Here is a 20,705-nt window from a genome sequence, read left to right as displayed (position 1 = left end):
TGGTATATAAACCAAATTTTAGAATTTTGTACCTGTAAATATTTTGAGCCTTATATTTGCAGCTCTTCGCATTCCTCATATTAATAAGACAATCAAATGCAATAGTTACGGAATGACCCAGGGGTCCTACAGAGATCCCTGTTTCTGTTTGAATCCTGAGTCAGTCTTTTGTCAACTCTAAGTCCTTGGGCAGATCAAATACCTGTATCAAACCTCAGTTTCCTTACCTGTAAAATGGACAAATACAGAAACAGTCCCTAGGTCATAAAGTCATTGTAAGAATGATAAGAGACATTCAGCAGTGTGCTTTGCTCCATCACAACCCCATGAAGCAAGCAGGATAGATAACCACAGCCCCGTGCAGCTGCCTCAATAGGTCAAGAACACATGCAACTAATGTCACAAAGCTGGGGACCTGAGCCAAAGTCAAACAATTGCAAATCCTCTGTTAATTCTCAGTTTAATTAAATTCCTGGCAGAAGAAGGTACTTCATAATACAGTTTTATTGTCCTTCCAAACTATAATCCAAGCAGCAAATGATGTCTGAGCTCCTTAAACCAACTGAAACATGAGAGAGTGCATACCAATTCTGATTATAAAATTCTATCATGTTGAGGAAATCATGGTCCCCGCAGGCACAGGCAGAATCTATGAAGCCAGAGAGGCATGGAGGTGTAGTCCTCAAAAAACAGGGAAGACTCCACAGAACGTAATCTACTTCACAGATACACCAGCGTCCTAGGACTGGGGTCAGTCAGCGGCAGCCTCGGTGCCAAACAGGCTCTGTCTTGGTAAGTAAGGTTTACTGCACCGGAGCCACACCTGTTCATTTGAGTACAGTTGTGACAGTGTGTGGTCCACGAAGCCTCAAGTATTTACCCTCAGGCCCCTCACAAAAACAGATATCAACCTCTGTTATGGAAGACATATAACAGGGGGAAATAAACCCTGAAAATATCTTAAAATGCACAACTCTGTTCCTAGTTCTTTCTTCACACCTTCGGTCCCATGAAAAAGGAGTGTTTTACCCTTTCTTGTGAAGCAGCAGGTGACCCAAATTCCCCAAAATGAAATGAACATCAGTGCCTTCAAGTTCGGAGGGATTTTTCCCAGAAAAGTTTGTGATCCTGATGTTTGACTACATTCATCTCATGATTAAAATATAAATCTCATCACATTAAATATAAATAAAATAAAATATAAATCTCATCACATTAAAATATAAATTTCCCAATTCTTTAATTTCCCTAGCTATTAAATTCTGCGTATTTATACATATGAAAGACTCACTGGAATTTTCTCTTCTTCAAGGAGTGGTGCTGGTCTAGAGCCCTTCCCCAGTTTTTCCTTTTCTGTTGCTGCTTTCTTGCAGATATTCTGAGTCTCCTGGGTATCTGGTGCTTGCAGATCATAATATTGTGATTTCATTTTCAAGTTATTGGCGAATTCTTTGGACTGGGTTTTTCTGAAGAGAAACAAATGTGGAATTATCAAAAACATTTTCCAACATGGATAGCTTTTCCAAAGCAGATGCCTACATTCAAATCATGTGAAAAACAGTAACAGATACCATTTACCGAGTTCTTACAATATGCTAAGCCCTGTGCAAGTATTTAAAGACACTAGCTTAGAGGCACCTGGGTGGCTCAGTTGGCTAAGCATCTGTCTCTTGGTTTCGACTCCTCTTGTGAGACTGAGCCCAGCGCCGGACTCTGTGCTCAGTGCGGAGTCCGCTATCCCTCTGCTTGGGCACACTCTATTGTCCTCACTCTCAAATTAATAACACCTTAAAAAAAGAAAAGACATTAACTTATTCCTCATCACAACCCCATAAGAAGGGCTTGTTATCCTTGCTTACTTGCAAGAGGCTCAAAATAGTTATATTATTTATCCAAGGCCACACTGTGGCGCAGCTAGGATTTGAACCCGTGTCTGCCCGACTCCCGTCCAGAAGCTAAACTGCTGGGGCATGCTGCCTTCCTAGGATGCACCGCGCACACTTCCTTTATCTCTGTACTCCCGTTTACGGTTTGAGTTACTGGAGGGGGTCACAGGAGCGTCAGCGGCCCTCGGGACCTGAACCCAGGTCTGCTTCTATCTCATCAGCTCAGAGAGGGCTGTCCCTACTCCCGGGGTGACAGCCTTCACAGAAATCACCCTGGGCCCCCAACAGAGGGGATCCATCACCTGCCTCACTGCGACCAGCCAAATTACCTTCCTATTTTTGCAGGCGATCATGTCACTTCCTTATTCAAACCTCTAGCGTCCACAGATCAAGGTCCAAAGTCCTAAATCTGGCTTTCAAGGCACTTGAGAGCACGGCCCCCTCTCTCCTGCTACTTGCCCACGTATACCTCAAACATTCTGAAGTCATCATCACCCAAAGAACGAGACGGATTCGGAACTAGGGGTCTTGATCATGCCTCTGCTGGCAATTTCCTTCCTGATATTCTGCAGCTGGAAAACTCTACTTATCTTTCAAGGTCGAATTCAGATTTTACCTCTTTTTTGGATCAGAATATTGGGCTCAGTTAATGCTCTGTTTGTGACTTAGCTGTAGCATGTATCGCAGCCTACATCAGCAGAAGTTAGCTGTGTACCTGCCTGTTTCTCCTCCTCCTCCTAGAAGCTTCTTGTTCATCTTTGAATTCCCTCCACCTAGCATGGTGGAAGTACCTGGAAGGCCTGCTCACTCAGTGGCCCCCTGTGAGCAATCTTGCTGGAAGGCCTAAAGCTTAAACAGTCATTGCATTTCTCACTTATATTCCTGATGCTCTGCTGTGTCAGCTTCGGCACTTTGGCACGACTCTAGGGAAGCCAGGGACCACACAGGAAACCTCATCCAGACCAAATCAGATGACAAGTGAGGAAGTGAAACAGCTGATCCTATCGCATTGCGGGAAGGAAGGGAACCCCAAAAGTGTAAAGTAACTTGCCGGAGAGATCTACAGTGACTTTTGTAACTCTCAGATCCACCCCACTCTCCCACCAGATGCTCTGAAAAAGAGGCATCTTTGCATCATTTTATAATCCCGCCAGCCTCTCACTGGCTTGCAGATGGCATACCTGAGCTCTTCCGCTTCCCGCTCTGCTTTCAGCTGGGCCCTCTCAGCAATAATCTCATTACAGAGCACATCGTAGGGTTTATCAAGATGGTGTTCGCCCATCACCCAGACCCAGACTTCCTTATCGGCTCCCAGTTTCCAGTGAACAGATTTGCTGTTCTCTGTAAGCGAAACAGAATTTGGATTGGACAAATATCTTCAGTCATGGGTTATGATGTTTGCCATCATTAAAGTATTTAGGGTCTTCAAGAAAAAAAGATTAGATGAGACAAAGCACTTCCAGTCTCCTCAGGAACCAGCAGCAGTCCCAGGGAGCAATGGAGGTGGTAGCAGAGGATGGCGGCTACAGCAATGTTTGTTTTAAAATATAAATATGAGGGCGCCTGGGTGGCTGAGCGTCTACCTTCAGCTCTAGTCATTTCCAGGGTCCTGGGATTGAGCCCCTTGTTGGGTTCCCTGTTCAGCGGGGAGTCTGCTTCTCTCTCTCCCTCTCTCTCTACCCCTCTCCCCGACCGTGCATTCTCTCTCTCTCGCTCATGCTCTCTCTCAAGTAAATAAAATCTTTAAAAAATATGAATATGGTTTTTGAATGTATCCATTTTATAAAGTAGGAGAGATCGGGAGAAAGCATGCAGCTTATGCTAACATCTGATATCAGAATCTCTAAGGTCTGAGAATCTTCTTGAACCCCAGAAATACACAGCTTCTCCAGGGTTTGGTACTTCCATTTTATTTATTTTATTTATTTTTTTAAAAATATTTTACTTATTTATTTGACAGAGAGAGATCACAAGTAGGCAGAGAGGCAGGCAGAGAGAGAGAGGAGGAAGCAGGCTCCCTGCTGAGCAGAGAGCCCGATGTGGGACTCGATCCCAGGACCCTGAGATCATGACCTGAGCCGAAGGCAGCGGCTTAACCCACTGAGCCACCCAGGCGCCCCGGTACTTCCATTTTAGAATCGGACTGGCTTTAGTTTAAACCCTAGTCCTACCACTTACTAGCTGTGTGACTTGGACAAATTAATTTTTCTGAGCCTCAGTTTCCTCATCTGCAAAATGGGAATATGACCGACCACCAAAAATGCAGGACTGCCATCGGGAGCAGGCTACACCAGCTCTTTCCCCCAGTGCCTGCCACATAATAGGAGTTCATGAGAGGTTAATTGTTACCATCACCCTATTTACTTCTAGGGCTCCTCAGAGATTCACACCAACTTGTGAGAAGATAATACTACTCGTAGTGTGATACTTAGTGAAGCTACTTAAACGATCCTTGTTTACAATTGGTCACAGGGGTTGTATTACATTCTAGTACCTGGACTCCAGAGACAGCCACACAGGTCATGCTCCCTGAACCCAGGGTTATGTGGAACACACCCAGGAGAAGCCAAGAGGGGCAGTCCCTAAATCTAAAAGCCCCCAGGCAGATCTACCGAGGGCCATTATGGTCCATATTGTGTCAAGATCCCTGGGCCCTAAGAACCCCAAACTGGCCAGTAGTGTTGAGTGTGGGTAAGAGGGCACCTGATGGAACACATGTGCTTAGAGGTTAGAAATCCACACTGGGATTGTGTCTCGTCTTTGTACCTTAAGTAGAAGGTTTCCAATTAAAGCATCTTCTGTCCAGTGAATTGTTAACCTACTTCCTACTGTTGCCCCAGGATACATTAAAAAAGCAGGCTGCTCAAATTCAGATGTGTTCTTTGGTTTGGCACTTTCCACCCTTCTTGGGGCAATGAAGACTTCTTACAGCATGAAAAACTTCTAACTAGGATACTATGGCAGTGGAAGAGGGGGACAGAATCTTCACTCTAAGAGGAGTCAAATGTATCATCCAGAAAGCAGCTGACCTCGTACTGTTTTCCCAAACAGAAACAGTGAATGTGGCACCAGGTATGAAGAGAAGATCAATCCCAAGCGTGCTCTAGTGGGGATGGGCCCTGGCCAGCTCTGGCTCGCATGAGGAGATGCCAAATGGCTCATTAACTGTAGAAAGCTGTCATACCTCATCAAACTCCCTTTATTACACTCGCTCAGGGCAACTAATAGTATTTTTTACTATGTCCATCTCTCAACCTTCACCTAAGTAACTCTCTACCAATATTTTTTTTTTAAAGATTTTATTTATTTATTTGACAGACAGAGATCACAAGCAGACAGAGAGGCAGGCAGAGAGAGGGAGAGGAGGAAGCAGGCTCCCTGCAGAGCAGAGAGCCCGATGCGGGACTCGATCCCAAGACCCTGAGATCATGACCTGAGCCGAAGGCAGCGGCTTAACCCACTGAGCCACCCAGGCGCCCCTCTACCAATATTTTTGATAGCAGGAGACAGTCGCCCTGACAGGAGAGTGGCAGAGGGCCAGGGGAGGTGGAGAGGGAGGACCCAGGGAGCCTGCAGCATTGCTCAGTGTGGCAGGACACATTCTTTGGGGAGCCCAGCGGGCTGCAGGCCGGGGCGTCACTCTTAGGGGAAGAAGGTGCTGCCTTGAAGGGTGAGGTGGGGGAGAAACCCCAGGATCGCCTGTGAACAGAGGAGGGGGTTATGAGTAGAAAAGACGGCCAAACAAGAGCCTTGACGTTTTAAAAGCAAGGGAGTGGTGAGAGTACGGTGGAGGTAAAGAAGCCATGGTTTGGAGGCAAGTAAAAAAGAGAATATCACATTCAGCCAGATGCCGAAAGAAGGGTTCTTGACAGAATGGCACTGACGATAACGTCTGTGCTGAGCGCTTCTCACCTTCAGGAGCTCCTCAGTGCACCTGAGAGCAAAGAGGTTGGAGGGCCTTCAGGGGTTCCCCCACAATGCCCTAAAACCTTAGCGGAGGCTGCTGGAGAAGTTATTCTAGTAAATGAGTGTTAGCTCCGACACCCTCAATTTTACACCAAGATGGGGGAAGACTATTCAGGCCTGTTAAGTTCACGCCACAAAAACGTACTGAGTTTCTAACTCTGAGCATGATGCGGACGAGCTAAATGCTGCAGGTGCTACGGAGATCAAACAGATGTGGCCATTTTCCTGCAAGTCACCTAGCATCTTCGAGAGAAAGAGCAAGGCATTAGGCTGCTTATTTGATGAATTTTATTGCATATCTACTATGTGTGAGGCACTGAGGTAGAAGTGCATAAGCACTTATGAACAAGACAGACCAGCTCCTGCCCTCGGGGAACTTATATCCTAGCTGGAGACAGGAATCGAACACGTAATTAATTATAAAAGTAATACAACTTAGGGAAGGGGGTGTGAGAGGGTGCTAAGGCAATGCGTAAGAAGAACTAATCAATTTGAAGGACCAGGGGAACATACACCAAAACCACAACAGATTTTAAGATCAGTGAGGATTTGCAAGATGGAGAAATTGTTTTGGAAGCATACAGAAGAAAAAAGAAGTTCTTTGAATTGAGTTTTGGAGCATGTAAGTTTGGTGACCCGCACAAAGATGGTGTGATCGAAGATCAGAGAAGGAAATCAGGGAAGGGCTGTAGGGAATCAGGGTCTCAGTGAGAGCTGAAGAGAGCTTTGGATGTCGTCTGGCTCTGCACTGAGGATCATGCAGGGGGCGAACGGCACAAGGCATAAGGCACAATTCCCAGACACCTGGCTAAATGATTTAAACTTAGGTCCTGTACTGCATAAAGCCAAAAAGTGGTGTTAAAATCCCAGAGTTTACACCAACTCTTTATGTGACCATGTATAGGATACCTTACCTCTCTGAGCCTGAGCTCCCTCTCTGATAAAACAGAAGTAGTGAGTCGGACTTCACAAGCCTGTCATGTGATAAATGCTCAAAAATATTAGTTCCATGTTTCTTGATTAAATGACCAGTGAAGAGTCCATGACTGTTGCTGTGCAGATGGTGCCAGGGTCAGAAAAGGGATTTAGGAAGTGCTTGGCCACATCAGCATGTGGGGTGGGTCAGGGAAGTAGGAGAGGCCGTCCAGTGGCTGAGCGAAGACAGAACTGGGGAGACGTGCGGGTGAAAGACCAGGAGTGAGGTACCCGGGGCCCGAATGAGGGAAAGGTCAGTTAGATTCCGGTGGCTGGAAAGGAAGGATTCCAAGATGATGCCAATATTAATAATAAGCAGAAACAGTAATATCAAGAAAATAAATTTGTTTGAGCTGTTTTGGAAATGAAGAATAAATTTTTAATTTCACTAACCATCTACACGGAGAGCTGCCATAGATACCTGAACTATGTTTGGCACTGGAGTTCAGAAATGTTGTCGAGACGGACAGTGTGAATTTGGGAATTCCTTTATAGTTGCCATTGTTGAAGTCATTGGTGTAGAAAAATTACAAAGGGAATGAAGCCTAGTGAGAACCTTGGAAAAGCATGTGCTTTTGGGAGGCAAAAGGGAAGAGAAAGAACATTCTGATTTAAACAGCAAAAAAAAAAAAAAAAAAAAAAAAGAACTTCTGATTTCTAAACATGACTTAACATAGGAGCCTGAGGAGAATGCACTGCCATGCGGCCCAGAGAGAGGATGCTTCCATGCCCTGGAGACACAGAAAGGGGGATGGGGAGCCTTGTGGTGGGTTCTCAGCAGTCTCTGACTTTGGAGAGTATTTTTAGGGAGACAGGTGGGGGATAGGCTACAAAAGCAGGACAGAAAGGATGGTAAAAGGTGGAGGCTGTAAGTATGTGCTCTGGGGAAGTTTATTAGCAAGGAAGTAAAAAAGGATTCAGTTATTTGTTCAACAAATATTTACTGAGCATCTGCTATGTTCCAGGCACTATATTATAGGCCTTTGAGACAGAAAGGGCAGCTTAGGAGTAAGGATGGTTGAAAGATTTCTTTAAATAGAAGAAACAGGAACAAGTTTGACACTTAGGGTTTTGGGAGGGGAGAGCAGAAGGATTCCAGGGAACAGGTCAGGGGAATGATGGCAGGAGGAGTGTGCAAAGAACAGGTAAGGAAGAAAAAGTTGACAAGAAGAGAAGAAAAGCTCCTGTCTGCCAAGAGCTGAAAACTGATAGACTTACCCACATTTCTGGCCCCAGTGTCCTTCCTCAAAGTAAATGTATACACTGAAGAGATCCTACTCGGGCAGGCACTGCATCTTATTATAACTTAATGCTATCCACATATTCTGGATTTTTTTGTCTACTTCACCTTGACATTATATGCACTCTAGTCAGAGGACAGTGAGAGAGGGACCTTTTCATAGCACTTCCATTTAATTATAAGGTTTGCTCCCATAGTACTTGAATCACGTTTGTGTGCTGCAGCACTCTTCATATTTGCTAGCTTAGGGATTCTTGAGAACTTCTAAAACCTAGTTTTCTAGGACAGTAGAGCAGTCCTGCTTCATACCACATCACAAAGCAGTTCGTAAGCAGGTCTGGACTCTCATCCATACCTCGTTCACCATATACAGTCTCTGACGAGGCAATGTTGTGAAATATCACATAAAAATGGGGCGACACTTGGCATGGGAATGGCCAGGCTTATCAGCCTTTCATTAGTTAGTGACACTGCTCACATTGTGTCTGACTTCTCCTCACATGGTGGGCCCAGCAGATGTGTGGCGGGAGAGACTAGAAGTGTCCATGTGGATCATCTCACGTTCAGGTCAGTGCAAACCCCAGGGCTCTCCCCAAACTAAGACTCATTCAGAGGGTCGGAAACTGGTCTCCACTCCAACTAGATCCAACTCAGAAGGACAGCCATAGTAACAGGCGAGGACGAGAAATGGAGAAAGAAGAAATATATACCATGTCCCTACAAAGAGAAGACCAAAAACTGAACAGAAGTCAGAGCATCAACACCAGGGGCCTCCTAACAAATTTACGTATTAAACAAATTGGGAGTATCATCAGGATTGACAGCAGCACCGACCAATACCCAGGTTGCTGAAATATGATATATTTGCCTAAACTCCCAACCTCTCAACTATTTCCCGCCAGTCTGGCATCTCCTCTAGGGACCCCCACCCCCGCATCAGAAACCAAAAGATCCAGGCTGGTGGGCACCTCTAGGATGCAAGCGGTACAGCCATGTCCCTTCTAAGTGATGGCCATGCCATGTCTGCCATTAAATATTTAGAGTATCACCCAAGGCCATTACTAACCCCATCTTATAATGAGGAAGCTGAGGTTCAGGGAGGGTATGTAACTTGCCCAAGATCACAGTTAGTGAAATTGGAACCAGAATTCAAAGCCAGTCTGTGAAATTGCAAAGCCTGTGTTTAAGACAGCCTCATAATGCACCGTCCAAACTGAAACACTTCTGAGAGCAAAAGGGAAACCCACCAGAAGGTACGCCAGGACAATGAATGTAGATAGGGCTCTGACACACAAGCTTGGGCGTGGGGCCTCGATCACGCTTCCTCCTGGCCCTGAAGAGCAGGACAGGCCAGGAGAAGGTGAGACCCAGCCCCAGGTGCTCGCAGAGTCCCACTGGGACTTCCTGAAATTACTTACAACTGTTGCTTTCTCCATCGTTTGCTAGACTTGTTAACCTGGGTTCATAATCTTATAGTCGCTAATATTAAAGTCCCTCTTTCAAATTTTAAATAATTGTTATGCTTATATTAGAGACAAAAGGACAGAAAGGAAGCTGGAGAACCTGCATGGTGCTTGGGCTATAGCCCAGGAAAGCAGGTGGTGCTACGGACAAGTGAGAACTTGAGTCAGGAGAGGAGACCAGCTTACAGGGGCCCAGGGAGGTGAATGGGAAGAAGAGATCCACAATTATCCACATGCAGGTGCTCACCAGGGAAGAAGATAAGCCCAGGTAAGCTATCAAGCTCAGAGTTAGGGGAGGGCAGGAGACAAGGCCAGAACCAGTGGTTCAGAACAGACTTGGAGTAGATCTGGGTGGTGATAAATAACTGGGTTCAAATAACAGTAACCATATAAGTGACTTTCCCCGTTTGTTTCCTTATTTATAAGAAGAAAGGCAACAACACGTACCATCCCAGATTCTTGTGAAGTTTAAATGAAATAGCATAAATATAATGCTTATGTCTGGCACATCCTAACAGACCAGAACCATGGTAAGGGAAAAGCTCTAGGCAAAGGAACAAATGACATAAAATCTATGGGTTTGGTGACTAGCTGTGTGGCTTCCAGGTTTCTGGCTTTAGTGACAAGGGGAAAAAAGCAGTGCCACTGATTATAACAGAGAATGAGAGGCAGGGTCAGGCGTGGGGGTGGTGAGGAGGACGGAGGTGACACTGACGAGCTTATGGGTCATATGAATGGGAACACTCATTAACGGAATGGACACTGAGGCCGAAGCGGGTGAGAGGCCTGGCTTGGCAGTATGGCTTTGAGCATGGCTGGCATATAGGTGGTGTTTGACCCTAAAAAGTAGAAGCAGAAGTCTCCGGGCTGGCTCAGTTGGTTGGGTGTCTGACTCCTGATTTTGGCTCAGGTGGTGATCTCAGGGTCAGGGTCATAGAATTGTGTTTGGGTCCACACTGAGCACAGAGCTTGCTTGGGATTCTCCCATCTTCTTCCTCTGTCCACTGCAACCCTCATCCCCTGCTGCCCACCACCACTCATGCGCTCTCTCTAAAAACAAAAACAAAAACAAAAACAAAAACAAAAACAAAAAACGTGGAAGTGGTACCGCAGAAAGATAACACAGGGACCTTAACCTAGGATCTGTGAACCTGAGAGTCTGTGAACAAGATTTAGGGAGACTGGGAACATTGTGAAACTATACACAAAATGTTGTCAGTGTAGCGTGCATTTTCCCTGATCCAAGCTCTCGCTAAATTTTCAAAGGAGTCTCTGAGCCTCTCAACCCCACCTCCAGGTTACAAACCACCACTGCAGAGTGAGGCACCCTGCGGAAATATGGACATTTGGGGGTCAGGCGGAGGTGAAAAAGAGACTCAGAGTGGCCACTCCAGAGTCCAATGATGCTGAGGAATTGATGAGATCAGAGCCGAGTCCTTCCATGGAGTCACTGCCCTGGCTTTAGCAGAGAAGGGGAGAAGTGCCACTGCCAGTGGAACACACCGGTGGTCTACGGCCATTTCACGAGAAAGGGAAAGCTCTGCATAAGTTCACTTAGTAGCAACGAGAATGCAGCAAATGAAGTTTCATGAATCCAAGTCCATTTCAAGGGCACACATAGCCCCTCCCGCACCACACACAGCGACCAGATCCCAGCCTCCTGCTTAGGTTTCTGTCGGCTTGCAGGCCCCATGAGACAAGTGCTGGGCTGTCCTCTATGGAGTGAAGGCCTCTACTGTTCGTGTTACCAGAAAGAAATCACACAGAACAAAGGCAGGGCCCTGAGGCAAGCACACATCTTGGATGTGTGCAAGGCACCTGCAGACAAGAGCAGCATCTTAAGCTCCAGGTAAGCTGGACATGTAGCAGATTCGTCAACAGCGCCCGCTTTGGGAGAGTCAGACTCAGGGTCTGTTGCAGCTCTGCCCTTACTAGCTGTTGCCCTGGGCAAGCTAGTTAATGTCCCAGCCTCACTTTCTTCCATCCGTAAAATGTGAACGGTAATTCAGCTTCAGGCGTGGCTGTGATGATTTAATGAGATAATAAATTTAAGACTGAGCTCAGGTCTGATCCATCATCAGCTCAGTGGTGCTACTTTTACAGTCTAAAGCAGCACTGTCCAAATGTGAGCTACCTCTGTAATTACACATTTTCTAGCAGCCCCATTACCAGAGCAAAAGAAATAGTACAAAATCATTAATGTGGTTATTTTATATCATTCTTCCAATCGAGTCTTTGAAATCTGGTAATTTACACTTTTGCCAATCCAGACTACTCTCATTTCATTGCGCTCAGTAGCCACACACAGCTAGGGGATACCCTCCTGGATACCAAGCTCTAGACCTCCGGGTATGTGTCCTCCAGCAGCAGAGGAGATGCAGAATTCTTCCCCTCTCTAAAAATCACATTTCCCCATTACATTCTGAAATGATTTTTCTGCTCTATTACTAAGTTAAATCCATACTTCCAATTGCTTTTCAGACCTTTCTCCTGTAGCCGTAAGACTGCTAAAAGGTTCCTGGTATACACAATATGCAAACATTTTAGTGATGTTCTTTGAAAACTCACCATAGTGGATAGTATAGAGAAGAAAGTGACCAGATGACAATGAAACAACTGCCAAGTGATGAGCTAAAATGGCGCAAAGGAATGAGGGAGAGGGAGGGCACAAGATATATTTAAAGAGCCAAGAAAAGGACAATCTCTAAAGCTGCGGCCTGGCTAAGAACTGCTATGAAAAAGCAGCACTAAAGTCAGCTGGGTACAAGCTGGGTGGGGTGGGAGAGGCCGGGAGCACAGGCCCGAAAGGAGCAGAAGCACACAGTAGGTCTGCAGTACAGATACACTCCTGGGGAGCACCAGCCGTAACACTCCCTTGTACTATCTGTGGCTTTATCTTCAAGGGCGGAAGAAGATGAAAGATGGAAAAGTGCTGTCTTTTAGGGAAAGTTGGGAAGGAATCTCAAAACTTTTCTTTTTCTGTAGTCACAAGAGAGAACTAATTTAGTGTAAAATGTATTTTTCCAAGTGTTAAGTTTAAAGGAGTAATAAACTTTTGGCATGAAATTCAGATAGAATGTTCACTGCATATACTAACATAATTTTTAATTGATCATTTAATAAAGTAATACAGATTTTCTAAGAGGTAGAGTCAAAGTCTTCAAAAAGATTATTTAAGCAAAGAAATGAAATTGCTGTCTTAAGTAGTCACAAGGAGACCACTTCAGCAAATGTGAGAACCCCAAAGTCTTACAAAGTGTTTGGGCCACTGACATTAGGGGCAAGAACCCTTCAGCTCTCACCAGCCCCAAAGTTACCCAACACATCAATGTATTCTCTTCACAATGAACAATGGTGCCCAGAGAGGTCAAGCTCTATCCGATAAACTCTGGCTCAACAATGCAGGGAGATGTATAAGTCAGTTAAGAAAGATAAAAGGGGGGACGCCTGGGTGGCTCAGTTGGTTGAGCAGCTGCCTTCGGCTCGGGTCATGATCCCAGCGTCCTGGGATCAAGTCCCGCATGGGGCTCCTTGCTTGGCGGGGAGCCTGCTTCTCCCTCTGCCTCTGCCTGCCTCTCTGTCTGCCTGTGCTCGCTCTCTCTCCCTCTCTCTGACAAATAAATAAAATCTTAAAAAAAAAAAAAAGAAAGATAAAAGGGCCGTGCTTCCATTTGGACATGTTACTTACTGAAATAAAAAGTCTATTTCAGGTCTGTGAAATCCAGTAAATCTGGGTACCTACTGGTGGTGTGACTTTGCATATATTACTTAACTTTTCTAAGTTTCACCACCTATAAAACAGACAATACCAACTTTGCAGATGTTTTGAGAAGATAAGACCTACTGTATATAAAAGTGCTTTGCGTAGTGTCTGACAAAACACGTTTCTAATAAATAGCTATTATTGATAACAATAAATGCAATAGTCATATTTATTTCTATATCATTATAAAGGCTTAATTGGAAAGGTTTCAAATAAAGGGAGTATAAGGTAAAGGTCACTAAACTGACTTCCTTTTTGAGTCTGTGTATACCAGCATGCAAGTGAAATTCATTTTCTCCATCTCCAAAACCCTGAATGGTTTTATCACATTTTATTTTTCCTGGCTTAATGAAAAATGAGGAGAAATTAGTCTTGAATGCCTCTGCAAGTGACCCTGAAAAACTGTTTTTTTTTTCAAAACAACTTAGGTATTCACCCATGACAGAATTTGTCCTAGAGGAGGGCGAAGAGCAGAGGTGGTTACTGTGTGCTTTTCTACGTCTGCATGTGTATATGCTTCAAGTCTTGACGTACGAGAATTCCTCGCTCATGGTTTCAAAAGGATCTCTCAAGCTACCAGGGGTTCCTTGGGTCAGGAAGAAAGACAGCTGAAAACTTAACTCACATTAAAAAATGTGTGGTATGGAGGTGCCTGGCTAGCCCAGTCAGTGGAGCCCGTTGACTCCTGACATCAGTGCCTCGAGTTTGAGCCCCATGCTGGGCACAGAGATTACTTAAAAAAAAAAAAAATGTGTAGTATGACTTCCCCTCCCCCCACAGCAGTATTTACATTTTAAGAGGGAGTTTTCCTAAGAAAAGATAACGCAAAGAAAAATCTCTGAAAGTCTAAGAAATGTAAACATAATTGCTATAAGAATCCTGATATAATGCCTTCGTATGCTGCTAATAGGATACAGACCCCAGTGACCATAAGTGGGAGAGAAGCCCTTCCTTAGAACCCCTCAGATCAAACCGTACAGGTGACTTTTTACTTCAGCTTAAGGTCAGTCTGGTTTCAAGTAGGAGATCTGCTTACAGCTACACAAGTTCATGACAAATGCTGTGCACGTGTGGGTATGTGCATGTGGGTATAAACTTCAAGCTGATAAATTACACTGTTAGAACCTCAACAACATTTAGGGTCCTTCTACCAAACTGGAACTTGCCCCTGACTTGTTTCTGACGAGTGAGAACTGTTAAAACAAGCCAGGAGCCATGTTACTAACACATTCACACAAGAGACTCGGTAAGTTTACCTTTCTTTGGCCTGGATGTCACTGGCAAGGACTCCTTTTTTTCCATTGCTGCTTCTCTTTCTTTCCATCGGCGGATCTGTTCCTCCCTCATCTTGAAGAACAGGATCTGTTTCTGTTCTTCGCTGAGCTCTGCCAGCAGATCGGGATCTATGTACATCTCTGATAGTATCTGTTTCAGCATCTTTGCAGGCCTGGAGTCTTTTACACCTGTGGCAAAAGTTCTTGAAAATGCTGTCCACGTGTGCCTCCCCTGGCCTGGCACCTGGACGCACCCACAGGCCTTCCCAGAGACTCGCAGCAATCCTAGTGACTGGGACGACAATTCCGAGAACTGGCTCTTGGTTCCTGGCACCAAAGATACTGTTCACAACGCTGTTCGTGAACCTGCAAAGGGGAACCGGCAGAAAGCAGGCAGCGTTAAAATGTGTAGATGCCAGGCAGGGGCAGGCTCGTGAATTAAGCTTGGAGGAAATACAGTATCGCTTTGCATTTCAGGTGAAAGGAGAAGAAAGCTGAGGCACGCTTTGTTAAGAGTTTGTGTAACCCCTATCCCATAATTTCCAGACACTTTATCAACAAAACAAAACAAACCCTAACTTTTACAGGTCAGTCTCAGGGAAACAAAAAAAATTAACAGAGGTTTGGCCTTCTCCCAACTAAGCAAACATATTATTACCTCAGAGCCTAACCACCAACTGTATGGCTGAGAAAAGAATAAAAGAAAAAAGAGGCACAGGAAGAAATTAAGAAATTAAAAGGTTCTCTCCAAACAACTTATTTCAAAAGAAAATACTGTTTTTGAGATTTCACAGAATTACCTACCCCAAACCTAACCAAAATGGGGCCATCCTCAAGGAAGGAAAAAGAAGAAATAGAAATTAGACCACAAGGCAGTTTTCCCATTTCCCCTTAAAAGCAGCACTAAATAAACACAATCATGTACTTCATCTTCACAGGACAAGGAAATTTCCAGATGACCTACCAGAACCATGAGAACAGTGTAAGTTCAGGAGAAAACATCCGTGTACACTCTGGAAAGTCACCAGGTTTTAAATGTACCTGTTCTATCTAATTTAATAAAAACTAAATTTACATACCAGAAAAATTGGGGGAATAAAGAGGCAACTAGGTTTGTTACAAAAGATCCCTGCTTTACAAAGGAGTTCCTTAGAGGACCCCTTTAATAAGAAGCCACAGACTCATGCACTCACAAGTGGGTTCACAGTGGTTGGGCGAGGGGGACAATTCCACTGGGGTTTCCTCTAATTTGCGCATTTCTGTTTGGTTGATTGGTTTTAAAACTTTTAAATTTTTTTCAATACACAAAGGCGCTTGTTTACTGAGACTTTTCAGGATCACCTATGTTTAAGAAGTTGACTAGTAAATTGGTGCTCACATGCCTCAAATAATCTCACCACCTGGCCATACCTCTCAAATACCTGTTTGGCCAAGCTCAGTGCAAACACTCATAAACTTCAGACTATCACTTAGTCATACCATGGCTGCTTTTAGTTCCTTTACTCTGTCATTCCCATGGGTCAGATGGTAAAGCTCCCTGGGAGTCAGCTTCCCCTCTTCTTCTTCTTCCCTGCAAAGCTGTTCCTTCATTTACACAAGCATGTTGAACAGTTGGGGTCCCCCAGAATGTCTGCATACACAGCGCATAGTTAAGCTCACTATCCATCGTGTAGCTGGGACGTTTATTGAGGCTACAACTATTCTTACTAATTGCATCCTATAATCTCCCGCAGCATTCAAACTACTGGAACTCAAATGGAACACAGTATTTAGAGAAAAATTTTAGAGGCGCCTGGGTGGCTCTGTTGGTTAAGTGTTGGACTCTTGATTTCTGCTCAGGTCATGATCTCAGGATTGTGAGACTGAGCCTGACATAGGGCTCCGCACTGAAGATGGAGCCTGCTTAAGATTCTCTCTCTCCCTTTCCCTTTGCCCCTCCCCAATCTAAAACAATTAAAAGAAAAAAAGAGAAAAGTTTTAAAAACAATTAAAAGTAGATTTGACTCTAACTCAGTCATGTCCCTCCTACACTCCCTTCCAACTTTTATATTTGAAAGATGACCCTCAAAGGCTATACCAGCCAAAGAACTGATGTCCTGTAATGCTTTTTTTTCACTCCTGGGTTCCAGCAAGCTTCTTGAGGGGCAGGGTCGACTAAATCTACACCAGAGGAGAGTCTGCTAGACTCCTGTCTTCACAGGAACCACAGCGAGGATGTGGTTCCTCTGCACACTAGACTCCAGTGGTCTGAGATGAAGTGGTAAAAAACCAAGGTGAATGACTCCTTGATGTTCCAGTAAATGTCCTTATGTTGGCACATTCCATGCCACCAGTGATTGACTTGAACAAAAATAAAACATGGTAGAAAAGGAGGAACTCAGTGAAGCCTGAGGCTTTGTGTTCTGTTCCCCCTTTTGAGTGGGGTGAATCTTAGCAACAGTGATGGTGTGGCCTAAACACTGAAAGCCCAAGAGTGCCGAATTCCCATTGTTCCCCTTTTCTCCACCCCGAGTACTGACTATGAGAGCTTACCCACGCTGTGCCAGCCGCTACCTTCAGTACCTTGTGTGTTTTAACTCATTTACTTTTCACAATCCCTCTTAGGATTCAGTTCCTCCCTACCCATCTCACAGAAGAAGACGGAAAGTAGCTGAGCTGGGCAGTCTGGCTCTAAGTCGGCTCTCCTATACTCCACTAGTACAGGGGGGTTTCTTTGTAAGCCCGGAATCAGCACATCATGAGGATGCCGTACCACAGGTGAAATTTCAGAAAGAAGACCTGCACATTTTGGCAGCAACATCAATGCTGACTGGAAGGTGCATGACATAATGCCTCTGAGCGGCAGAAGCCTCATCTAGGGAACTGCAGGAAAGCTGAGAGGAGGCCAGGTCATTGAAAAAACCTTCCCCAGGAAGGGCAGCAGGGAACTGTCATGGCGGCCCAGGCATGGATGTTGTTTGCCCACTTTATTCATCAGGCAATTCGCGTTCTCAGTTTCCCTTCTCAGAGCTGCTAGGAGTTGCATGAATGGTACAGCCTCTCACAGATGTGAACGGTTCCATGGCACCTCTGTGATGAGATACTCAAGCTCATTCACAATTTTAATTTGGGTTTGTTTTGCCTTTTCAACAAACATGGATCTTTAGCATTACATTAACTACTGGATCTTGAAGGAAAGACACTGGCTTCCCTGTGTCCTCAGAGAGTACCTGGGGCCTCAGCTGGCAACTACTCTGAGGTCAGGTGGCTGAATAGTGTGCATGCCATTCTAAGGCTGTTGATGCCCAGGGCGGGGGGGGGGGGATTAACTCCTTCTTCGGGCTCTCAGACAGAAAACTCAAATAGCACAGGGTGCTGCTCACAGGACACCCAGCAAGGACCCCAGCGCAGGCTTCTCAAGAGCTGTATGACTTTCAGCTGTCACTTCACTACTCTGTTTTCCTGTCTATGAAATGAGGGACTGCACTGTACATCTTTGTAATTTGAAGGCTATGTCACTATAGCCTTTGTGAAGGTGCAGAGACAAGTGCAGCAAGGGTAGAGGAAATAGAAATAAGGAAACGAACTTGGGTTTTTCCCACTTTCACTCCCTGACAGGACAGCTGCTGACCCTGACTCAAACTTGGAATGACTTTCCCTATCTAACAAACTGAGTGCTGCAAAATTTCATTTATTCAAGATCCAAAAAAAAAAAAAAGAAAAGAAAAGAAAAGAAAAAGAAAAGCTAAGCTAACTCAGTTTTCTTGTTGTGTATAGCAGCTTACTCGAAAAAGAGAAATGACAAAAAAGCCCACATCTGCTATTTATTCCAAAAATGAATTTCTAAAGGGTGATAGGATCAGTTGTTTTCCAGAATACCATAGATCTGGCCTCTCACATCTTCCATGGCCCTGTTCAACAAAATAAAAATTGTGCTTTTAGTGATTCTGAGACCCTGGACAGGGGGAGGCAGAGATAAAGCCTAAATCATAGCAGTAACATAGTATAGACAGTAAGACTTTATAATGTTAAGAATATAGTTTGGAGATGCTTGGGTGCCTCAGTTGGTTAAGCATCCCACTCTTCGTTTGGCTCAGGTCAGGATCTCAAGGTGGTGGGATGGAGCCCTGCCTCTGGCTCCTCACTGACCTTGGAGTCCGATTGTCCCCCTCCATCTGCTCCTTACCCCCACTGGCTTGCTCTCTCCCAAATAAAAGAATAAATAAATAAATAATCTTAAAATCTTAAAATAAATAATCTTTAAAAATCTTAATAATCTTATAAAGTTTATCTGCAAAAGGACTACTTTTGAGGATAAAATGAATTACCAGAAGTGACAGCAATTTGGTACTAAGTTTTGTACATATATATACGATTCTTCAGAAATTTGAAGTTACTGCACATTCGGATTTATCTAGAAAACTCCACTCATGTGCCAAATCTATGCCCACATATGACTTTCACTGATTTAAATCCACTAAATGATTATTCCCTTTTAAAAGCTCCAAGTCTCTTCTATTAAGCAGGCAATCAGAAGCCTTTTAGAGGGGTGCCTGGCCGGCCCAGTCCGGAGAGCGCTCAGCTCTTGATCTCCGTCCTGAGTTAGAGCGGACCTGGGGGTAGAGTTTTACTTTAAAAAAACAAAACAGGGGCGCCTGGGTGGCTCAGTGGGTGAAGCAACTGCTTTCGGCTCAGGTCGTGATCCCAGATCGAGTCCACGTCAGGCTCCCAGCGCCGTGGGGAGTCCGCTTCTCCCTCTGATCTTCTCCCCTCTCATGCTCTCTCTCTCAAAGAAATAAAATCTTTAAAACAAAACAAAAAGCTTTAGGAGCCGAGGAGCCCAAGTTTAGAGAGAGGTGCCACTGCTTCTGCCCTGTGACCCCTGAGGAGGGAATGAGAACAAGAAAACCCACGAACTGGCATCTCCACGCCCACCCCTTTCGGCGCCCGCGTGAACCCCGAGGGCAGGGGCGGACAAGAAGACGACCGTCGCCGGGGGACCAGGGGCTACCGTGTGTCCGCCGTCTGGCGCGCGGGAGGGCGCGACGCGCGGCCCCGAAGCCGGCCCCGCCCGCGGCGCCCGAACCCCACAGGGCAGCCCTGGCGGCCGCGCGCTGGGAAACCGGCTCCCGGGCCTCCCCGGCAGGTCTGGGGCAGGGGAGGTCGGCACGGCCCTACCCCACGTGTGTGCGAGCGCCGGTCCGCGGCTGCCGTCGGGCAGGGTACAGGCCGGGGCACCCGTCGCGGGCCGGCGAGGGGCGGGCGTGCGGGCGCGGGAGGCCGCGACAGACGCGAGACCCGCGGGGCGCCGGGGCAGTCCTGCCGGAGCTCGGAAGTCTTGGGCCAGCCCCACCGCCCCACACGGCCGCCTCTGGCCCATCCCGGCTCAGCGACGCGCGCGCCCCACAGGCACACGGGGGCCCGCCCGGCGCCCCACAATTACCCCCGGACCTCCCGAGTGCGCCGCGCCCTCCTTCCGGGGACCCCTGCCGCTCACCCGCCGCGGCTCAGACACCGGATACCGACACCGGACACCGGCCGCCCGCCGGGCCGCGGCGGAGAGGACGCTGGGGGGGCGCGTGCAGGCCGGGGTGGGCTCGTGGCGGCCTCTCCCAGCCCCCCTCACCAACGCGCCTTCCGCGCGCCCCCTCCAGCAACCCCCGACACCCTGTGTTCTGCCCCCGCTCACTGTCCCCTGTCCCCTCCCCAGGCACCTACCCGTGCAGGGCCCTGCGCTCCCCTCCGAGGGGGACCGAAGCAGCACCACGTCCACTTGGGCCGCCAGAAGCTGTCGGGGAAGGAGGGGCGGGCGGGCCAGGCAGAGGCGCCGGCGAGCGGCACGGGCCGGCGGACAAACACCCCGGCCGAGATGTTGGCCAACAGTGTCCCTCAGCCCCGGCCCGCCCGCGCCGCCCCGCCCGCGGCCCGCATGCCGGAGTGGCTGACTGGGCGCTCGCGGCCCCACCCGGGCACCTGGAGACGCTCCAGGGCCAGACGGCGGCGAGGCGGTGCGGCCTGCTGCGTCCCGCCGCGGCCCGGCCGGGCTGTCCGAGCGCCCGCCGCCCCGGGCCTCGGGTGGTCCGAGTCCGCGAGGCCACTGCGGGTCTGCAGTTTGGGAAGGCCTGTCGCGCCATCTCGGGGCCCGCGGAGCTTATTAAT

General features: G+C 46.8%; 1 protein-coding gene across 5 annotated transcripts in view; it reads right to left on the bottom strand.

Moving 5' to 3' along the window:
- SH2D4A (SH2 domain containing 4A) overlaps positions 1–20,363 on the bottom strand; it is a 60,228-nt gene extending 39,865 nt beyond the window's left edge. For all 5 annotated transcript variants that reach the window (XM_044225264.1, XM_044225265.1, XM_044225266.1 and 2 more), the window contains exons 1-4: positions 20,265–20,363; positions 14,550–14,933; positions 3,068–3,227; positions 1,292–1,466 (exon numbers count right to left, since the gene is read on the bottom strand). In XM_044225264.1, coding sequence (XP_044081199.1) covers positions 1,292–1,466; positions 3,068–3,227; positions 14,550–14,730 — 516 coding nt within the window. In that variant the 5' untranslated portion in view covers positions 14,731–14,933; positions 20,265–20,363. The remainder of the gene's footprint in view (positions 1–1,291; positions 1,467–3,067; positions 3,228–14,549; positions 14,934–20,264) is intronic.
- Between the last annotated feature and the right edge of the window lie 342 nt (positions 20,364–20,705).

The sequence above is a fragment of the Neovison vison genome, chromosome 11 (genome assembly GCF_020171115.1).
Source record: "Neovison vison isolate M4711 chromosome 11, ASM_NN_V1, whole genome shotgun sequence".
Taxonomy (NCBI): Eukaryota; Metazoa; Chordata; class Mammalia; order Carnivora; family Mustelidae; genus Neogale; species Neogale vison.
Note: the sequence above shows the minus strand (reverse complement) of the source record. Positions and strands in the feature narration are given on the sequence as shown.